Source organism: Dinoponera quadriceps, unplaced genomic scaffold (genome assembly GCF_001313825.1).
Source record: "Dinoponera quadriceps isolate SergipeBrazil2010 unplaced genomic scaffold, ASM131382v1 scaffold46, whole genome shotgun sequence".
Classification (NCBI taxonomy): domain Eukaryota; kingdom Metazoa; phylum Arthropoda; class Insecta; order Hymenoptera; family Formicidae; genus Dinoponera; species Dinoponera quadriceps.
In genome coordinates this window covers 796,953-805,640 of record NW_014554488.1, presented here as the reverse complement: position 1 = coordinate 805,640, position 8,688 = coordinate 796,953, and the positions used below count along the sequence as shown (strand labels likewise).

General features: G+C 41.9%; 1 protein-coding gene across 1 annotated transcript in view; it reads right to left on the bottom strand.

Moving 5' to 3' along the window:
• Window positions 1-1,333: 1,333 nt before the first annotated feature.
• Window positions 1,334-8,688, bottom strand: part of LOC106751575 (putative transcription factor SOX-15) — a 44,303-nt gene continuing 36,948 nt past the window's right edge. The window contains exons 5-9 of the mRNA XM_014632496.1: window positions 5,402-5,624; window positions 4,497-4,699; window positions 3,786-4,003; window positions 3,354-3,657; window positions 1,334-2,886 (exon numbers count right to left, since the gene is read on the bottom strand). Of these exons, the coding sequence (XP_014487982.1) occupies window positions 2,339-2,886; window positions 3,354-3,657; window positions 3,786-4,003; window positions 4,497-4,699; window positions 5,402-5,624 (1,496 nt within the window). The 3' untranslated portion in view covers window positions 1,334-2,338. The remainder of the gene's footprint in view (window positions 2,887-3,353; window positions 3,658-3,785; window positions 4,004-4,496; window positions 4,700-5,401; window positions 5,625-8,688) is intronic.

The following is an 8,688-nucleotide window of genomic DNA, read 5'->3' as shown; positions in this document are numbered from 1 at the left end:
ATATATATATATATACACATATATATATATACATATATACATATATATATATATATATCCTTTGTAGTTAAAAGGTTCAAAAACATTGCACTTATGACATTTATTTGGCAAAGTATTTTGTTGTAGGAAGACTTCGAGATAGAGCAGAATTTCTCCTATATATAACGAAATCCAAACAGCAATATTCTCGGCCGATATTTACATTAGGCGGCTCATGCCCGTTTTCACTATCATGGTTTAAATTTAATCGATGATTAACTTAACGGAATTAACCAATCGCGCTGATCGGTTCGGCCAATTGGCTAATGCGACTGGTCAATTCTTTTTGAGTTAATCGTCGATTAGATTTAAATCATAATAGTATAAACAGGCATTAGTCGTAGTAAGCGTACTGTAATATCTTGCGACAACGTGATAAACTTTCCATTCACTGTACAGGATGCGCCGTTAGAATTCGGACAAAACTGAATTTGAATCCCACTGTATTAGAATTCTATCTGTAGGTACCACGTGGCCAAAGCAGACTAAATACGTAAGTAAGATATTCGTAACTTTGATGGCCGAGTTGATCAAGTTAAGTCCGAGATCCGAGGAGGACTCTTCTACCCCGGCGAGAAAGATCCAAGTGAGAGAGAAGGTGACAAGGACTCTGTAACTGCCGTTATGTCACCGCACTTCTTCCAGAAGGGGCAAATAGTCACGTGAAGGAGGTCTATTTGGAGATCCTGAGAACGGTGATAAAGTCTGAGGCTGCATTTCGGTATTTATTGGAAGTACTTGCAGTATTATAAGTTCATTCTAATATACCTGACAGTAAGCTTCCTAAGCATTTTCGTATTCATATGACGTCATAAATTTCGTCGTCATTCCCTACTTCAACCACTGCGGTTTGCAAGATGAGTCATAGTAAAAATATGACGGCACTCAAAATAGAACATTTGTCAGTCATAGGACGGAGATGCAGAAAAAGCACGACGAGGTGATGCTACTGATGTAATAATAAATAATTTCGACATTTTCATAAGTGTAAAAACACTACTCATGAGTCACCGAGTCTGAGGATTCCATTAAGCACCTCGCGAATTCTGATACCATCATGATTTTCTGATTTATTTCAATATTACAGGTTTAGAGTTCAGTCTCCCTAAGTCACTCTAAGAAACAAGAATAAGATAAGTTATGTTTACAGTCATAATATTGCGGACATCGTTCCGTTATTGTAACGCTACGCGTTGTAAAAGCGACAGCAGTAATTACGAAACGATCTTGCAGCTCTACTTAATGACGTCATATCGTCAGTACTTACAACGAATACCGAAACACAGCCTTGTGGATAAAGGCCGTGTATCTTCCGGCAAGACGGCGCACACGAGTCATTTGGTACAGAATTGGCTCTCCGACCGAACGTCGACATGTTCTGATCCAAAGACTTCTGTCCTCCCAATAGTCTCGACCTCAACTTTTCCGACTACTACATGTGGAAGCGTAGTTGAAAGAGGTACCAAGAAGTCCAAGCATCCCTCCGGGCTTAGTTGAAGACGGCGTGCTCGCGTTTTAGGACCCAGGATCGTGGCGGTGATCGAGGCGCAGGGCGGCTACATCGGAGCAAGAGGATTTAGGAAGGATCCCTTAAGTTGAATATTAAAACATTTCTTTGCATTTTTAATATTGGCTCTGATAAACTGGCTTTTCCGATAAAACCTCCTCATTTTCTAACGGCGCACCCTTCTAATTCTTTTCCCGCTGTAGCCTCGGGTCGACCGGCTCTCATTTAATATAATTCCAGTTGAATCGAGGGTATGATTCACTCGAAATTGCAAACACTGTGAAGCGCTCAAAGCAAGCACGATTGATTTAAACAGCGCTTCCCGAAGTATTTGCCACATGAAGTGGATCGTATCCTGAAATTTATAAGAGATCGTGCTTCCATCGTACACACAAGATACTCGAATATAGAGTATAACATCGCATAAATATGTGTCCCGACGAAGATAGGACTGAACGACGCTTTCTTGCCGTGATGAATGTATCGAGTCGCGCGGCGAACAGCGCTTACTCGTTCGTTTGTTCCGAAAAAGATCCCAAGTCAGAATTCTGAGCGTTAACGAGGATCGGACGTACCTTCTTTTCTTATCGAGAAACAAAGGCACTTTGACTATTTTGGAGGAGGTGGAAGGGTGGCACCACGACGACAACCACGATAACGTAAGAAAACGTATTTCCCCTCCTTCCACTCGGGAGACGACGATGACGACGACGAGTTCTCAATATATTCGAACACCGCCACTGTCAGTCATCCCGACCAAATCCGTCCGTTCGTGCACTACAGGAAGAGACACTAGCTGCTGTAGCAGGTCTTGCGCACGTCCGCGAGTATAACACTAAAATCGTCGTCGGCCTTGGGCATGTGCTCCATGTTCTGTGTCTGCTGCTGCGGCTGATGCGAGGCCGAGTGCTCCGGGTACTTCGACACGTCTAAGCTCTGGTGATACTGTGATTCCATAGTGTGACTGAGGCCGACATTGGCACAGCGTGTGTCCTTGCCTTGATCGTCGACGATGCACTGGGAATTCGACATATCCAACTGTGACTGCTGCTGCGGGGCCCCATAGTAGCGCAAATCGCTGGCGTAATTGTGATTGCTGTCCAGCATACTCTGCGAAGACAGGCTCGAGTGCGCCACGCTCGTCGGGTGGGAATATTTGAAATACTTTTCCAGCTGCAGGGCCTGCTGCTGATCGTCTTCCGGCCCGGTCAGGCCGGAATCGATATGGCCGAGGATCGCATGCTGCTGCTGTTGCTGTTGTTGTTGCTGCTGCTGAGCACCACTGGACGTATCTGTTTGGTACTCCTGATGATGGAGCATTTGATATCTGTGCGTCACACCTGTAAAAGAAATCTCCGATTGACGGTGGTACGATGATCACGGCGTCTTTCGAATATAACATACCGGTCGGTGGTTTGGAGCATTTTACATAAAAAAAGAAAAATGCCGATGAATCAATAGAATTCCCAACGGCGTGTTTAATTGGAACAAATCTTGACAGCAATGTTGCTGCGCTAGATCTTTTTTATTATTCACGGTAATGTGATCATATTTTTTGAGTAATGATGATGAATGCAATCGTCACCTTGCACGTTTATCGTTACTTTGCACACAATATATATATAGAACGGGAAGAATCCCAAAAAAAGTCTTTAAAACTGGATGAAAAAAATAATGGAAATAATAATAACTTATTACTTGTTATTTTCCAAGTAGCGATAATCATAATGAATTATGTTTTTCAACGGATTCTTTCAATAGGTAACAATGGGCAGTATTTTCTGCATAAGCTAGAAGGAACGGTTACCGGAACAGCTTTCGGTAGGCCCGCGGATTCCTATGGATTGTTGTCGATTGCCACACTGGATCGGGGTATAATTGCTCTCGACGTTAGACTGCATCGAATAGCTCACGCTCTTGGAGGATTGCGTGCCGCTGTAATGCTGCAACGATTGATCGTGCGGCGAAGCCACCGGCGGATAAAACGTGCCCGTGACGGAGCCGACGTTGTCGAAACCGGAGCGCAGCTTATTGCACGACACCATCATACCGTTTGCTATACCCACCGCGGCTATACTCGTCGACTGTCTCTCAAAGTTCAAGTAACCCACCTGAGCGGACAGGATATCAACGTTCGATACTAGCTTGTAGTAAAATAATTCAGCACAATAGAAAAAAAAAAAACTTTTCGTGACGTTACAAAACGTTACAACGTTATATATCGTTGGTATATACATACGGATTTTTTATACGTTAAAGTGTCCGTATAACCGCTGGAATTCTGACACGATGATATACTAGTGTTACCAGTATGACCCGTGTGCAATTGACTGTCGTTGCTTATGAATGTGTATCGCTTCGTTTGTTCCGTCATATCCCCGTGTTGTTTCGACGTGCCTTCCATCATGTCTCGTTCCGGATCTGGATTTTGGGTGGACGGTAGATGACCGCCGTCGCCTGATCAATATAAATTAGATCGTTGATTTAATAATTATGCAATTACTTTCCACCCAATTATTTAATATTTCTATCGAATGTAAAATAATTCAAACGGCATCAATTTCTAAAAAAATATATGACATCTTTCGGACGTCTTTAAGATACCTTTTAGAAATATATACCGTCTATGGGGAACGACGTAAGTTAAATTTAACGCATTTAAAATAAGTAACAGTTTAAGTTAAAAATTCACTTAGTTAAAATTGATCGAGTTAAAAGTCATCAACTTTCTGACTTTTAACCAATTGGCCACTTATTAGCTAATTCTCATATTATCATTAAGTCATATATATTTTTCGACTCGATCAAAACTCACGGCATAGTGCTAACTCATCAATACTCGTACAAAAAGGGTTAATTCACGCGGGAATTTTGAAGCGCACGTTACAATTGAAAAATTATTCATTTCTTCTCGTTTAACTGTTCGATTGTCAGTTTTTCAATGATTTACCGTCAGGCTCGGGACTGGCCACCGGAGATATGTCCGGAGTGTGGATAATAGGAGTATAAGGGCTGCCGTAGAGCGAATTATTTTCCGATTTATACTCCTGGATACCCTGCTGCTGCTGCTGCTGTTGATGATATAGGGATGAGATCGGGGAATGGCCACCCCACGGGATTTGAGGTATGCCCTGGTAACTGTCCATCTTGGACCTTGAATACACGCATGCATACATTTAATACTTATATAATAGCGTGCGATGTTATCGCTTAATTACATTGCAACACTGCCGACAACGCGTCACGTATCCTCCTGAGCGCGACTCGCGATCATAGTTTTTTTAACGATGCGACCTATCAATTTTCATCACCACATGATTTACATGACTCAAAGTCTCAAATTGGAATTCTACGCAAGTATGCTTCGAATCAACCGGGAAACAAACAAAGGAAAAACATTCGAAAAATAAACAGTCTCCGTTCACTTCAATACACTTTCCCCAAACGTGATATAGACAAGCGCATCAATGCGCGTTTCGAAATTGGAATAGCGAGATGCAAGGAATTCATTACTTTTTACTAATTACTCATAACTCGAAAATTATAAAAAAAAAAAGAAAAAAATCTTTTCTGCGTAAAGGAAAGAAAATTGCAAATTCGAATCGGTCGGGAAATTGATCATCACAAAGCACTTTTGAACGGTGAGACCGCCTCCTTCAGCGTCCACACTTCAACGTCCAATCTAATCTGAGACACGCAACGTTAACGTTCAACATCGAAATCAGAATCATCATCGTCGGCATTTAAACGTTTAAATCTCGCCAAGATCTCTCAATTAACTCGGGGTTACTCGTCTCTCTCGCATGCACGTGCCTTCATTAGCCGCGCAGCCTGTATGGGCCAGTATCGGCTTACATGGAATGATGAATCGTTGGACCCGCGGGGTTGGACCTGCTGCCCGCGGTGTTGGTCGTGGAGGGAGGGGAGGACGGTGCACCGGGTGTCCGTTTCGCGTGCTTCCTACGCCGCGGTCTGTATTTGTAGTTGGGATGTTCCTGCATGTGTATGACCCTGAGCCTCTCGGCCTCCTCGACGTAGGGCCTTCTGTCTTGCGGCGTCAGCCCTCGCCACTTCTTTCCTGAAGAAGCCCGGTGAAATATAAAGCGCACGTATGAGAAAACAAGAAAGCAGGGAGAAGAAAAAGGATTTAGCTTCGGTAGACACACTGCAAATCCACGGGTGTAATTTTTACGTGTTTAAAGTCGTGCTGTCACTTTTGACGCGTATTATTACTTTGCCTTTATGCTTTGTCTGTGTTATATTACGTAGTTAAATACGTACTTTTTACACACATCGCAAAAATTATTTTCTCGTCTTAACATAAACAATTCTGACTGTTAACTAGACAGCTTAGGTTCGAGACTGACATATGTTTTACTGTTCTTTCTTTTCGTTATTACTTTTCTCCTTTATATTATTTTTATTTTATTATTATATCATACAAAAAGCACATACACAAATAAGTTGTTTATAAATATAGAGTTTTATGTCGGAGCCGACTCGATGCTCCGAGTCCCGTGAACTTCGACGCTGCGCGTCTCTTAATGATAACTTCGAGTTCGCGCGGGGAGACGACGCCTTCTCCTGTCGTTCCCGATTACGATGTCATCTACTGCAGATGATCGGCAATGTCGAGCGAAGCTCGACCCCGAATTAATCACCGCTCGGTCAACCGAAGTGCAGTGGAAAACGAAAGCGGCCTCCTATAGCCGCCGGACTTGCTCGCGGATGAACCCGCTCGGGAGACGTCACGGCGCAGATCCGAAACTGCCTCGAGACAGCCGCGCCCGGCGTGCGGCAACCCGGCGCTCGAGGAGCTTCGCTGCGGCTCGCTCGATCCGCAACAGTTATGTAACAATAACACATTTAGATTTGCAATGTATTATGGATGGTTATACGATGACGTGCGTGTGAAGCGATTGAAACGACACGTGGAAATATGTAGCGGGGGATTCTTACCGTTGTTCTCCCGGAACTTCCTTTGCGCCGCATGAACAGTCAAGATACAAAGGATATAATGTAAAATGATATTAGTTAGTGCGCAAGGATTATTAAGTAAGTATAATGATCCAAGATATAAAGGCACTATAAAAAAAATATTATAGCAATCTTAGTCATATCACATTGATATCAATCAAATACTATAAATAAAGACTATTATTAAGTGTAGAAAAAATTAATTACTTCATCCAAATTAATAATATTTTTTAATGAAAGAAATTAATCAATTTATACTCATAATTGAAGACAACTTAATTAATTTTAAGAATATTTAATTATTTTTTATAGCAAACATTAAATTTTTACGTAAAGTTAGAAGTTAATTATGCAAAACAATATATATAGTATTCCTTAAGTATCCAGTCATACTCAGGGGAGCGACTTTGGTTTATTTCAAGTAAAAATATTCATGTTTTCAGGAAAATGTAAATGTCACACAGATTTTAGGATTTTATTGAATCTTGGTGTAAGCTTATAACACATCAGGGATGATATTTCAAACATACAATAAGCAAAACATCCAAAATTAGAAATGAAACAATTAAATGAATTGTTGACGTACACCCTCAAAGATACTAGATATGTCGAAGAGCTGAACAATCTGAAGAACCAGTTTCTCTACTGCTGTTTTTGTTTTTATATTGTCTTCAGACAGATTATTACCACCGTTGCTGTTACTCTGAAATATTACTTGCTCTATCTTGTGAACGTAGATAAAAATAAGTAATTTATTGTTGAACGACAGATTATAGAACTGGAGATTAGTGTTGGCAATTTTTATTATCATTTATCGATTAGTTTAATTTGAGTTTGATCATCCTAAATAACGAAGAAATTTTCTCTGCGGGACTACGCCACAAACGAAATTGACCAGAAAAGAAAAAAAATAAGTCGATCGACGAGTAACTTCAATGTTGTCTATTCCTTTCCGTTCTCGATCATCTATTTCATCGATTATCCTCCGCGGAATTGTTCGAAAACATCGAGGCGAACAACGAGAGGCGACATCCTTGATAACGCGAGCGTTTTTAACACAAGAGACCCACGAGATCCACAAGATCGCGTTTGCGAATAAACCCGGTAAATTACGCGTCTTCCCGACAATGACGTAATGTTACCTCGTATATAACTCGACATCACGAAATTCGATAAAATCATCAGTCGATTCCTTTGGTTAATGATGCGCTTAATTCGGATCGCGAGCACAGTCCTAATATCGCGGCAACAAACGCGATACGTAGCGCAAAACGAGCACGAAAATCTCTCTCTCTCTCTCTCTCTCTTGCTCTTGCTCTTCTGCTGGTATATATACACGATGTACGCGGGGATATTCGTACTATAGGTGGGCTTGGTCGGCCGAGTCTGACGACCGGCTGGAATCTGCCTCAGTTGCGTTCAATATGCCAACATGGTAGGCTGGAATATCATTAAACAAGGCATAAGGGTTAATACGAACATAAGATGTTTGCGACAAAAAGGAAAAAATTGTGCGTAAGGCAGATATATATATATATGGCGTACAGCGCACATATATATCACGCGACCACGCCGATATATATTATATATATACATATATATATATGTGTGTGTGTGTGTGTGTGTACGTGCACATATATATGCACATATATACGTGTATATACGCAGGGCCTATATAGGTATATAGGCATGGGGGCGTAGATATGGGTGCGCCCGTGCCTTCAGCCAGCCACAAGGCACAAACTATTATTTCATATTTCATTTTGTATATTTCAACTCCAGAGAGGAGAGACGCTAACCCAAAGGAGGAGGTGGACGGAGGGCGGAAGTAAGAGGAAAAACGAGCAAATCGGTCATCGTAGAAATCACTGTCGAAATCGCTGCGCCTTCGCGTTACGTCCGCGCGGGATTGCTTGTGATCGTGGCGGTGTCTTCTTTATCGTGGCAGGCGTCCGTTTAACCTTCATGACGATAAACGAATACTTCCGTAGAATTCTACCGAATTACGGGAAGATCGTTCTTGTCATCCAGCGATGTGCATCTCTCTCGACGACTTCTTATTTCCGCGTATTCCGGCCATGTTTTCACTCCCTCCTCTTTCTTCCCCCTTCTACTCCATACACGAAACAAAAATTGCAGCCGTGTAACTAAATAGAAGATACCAG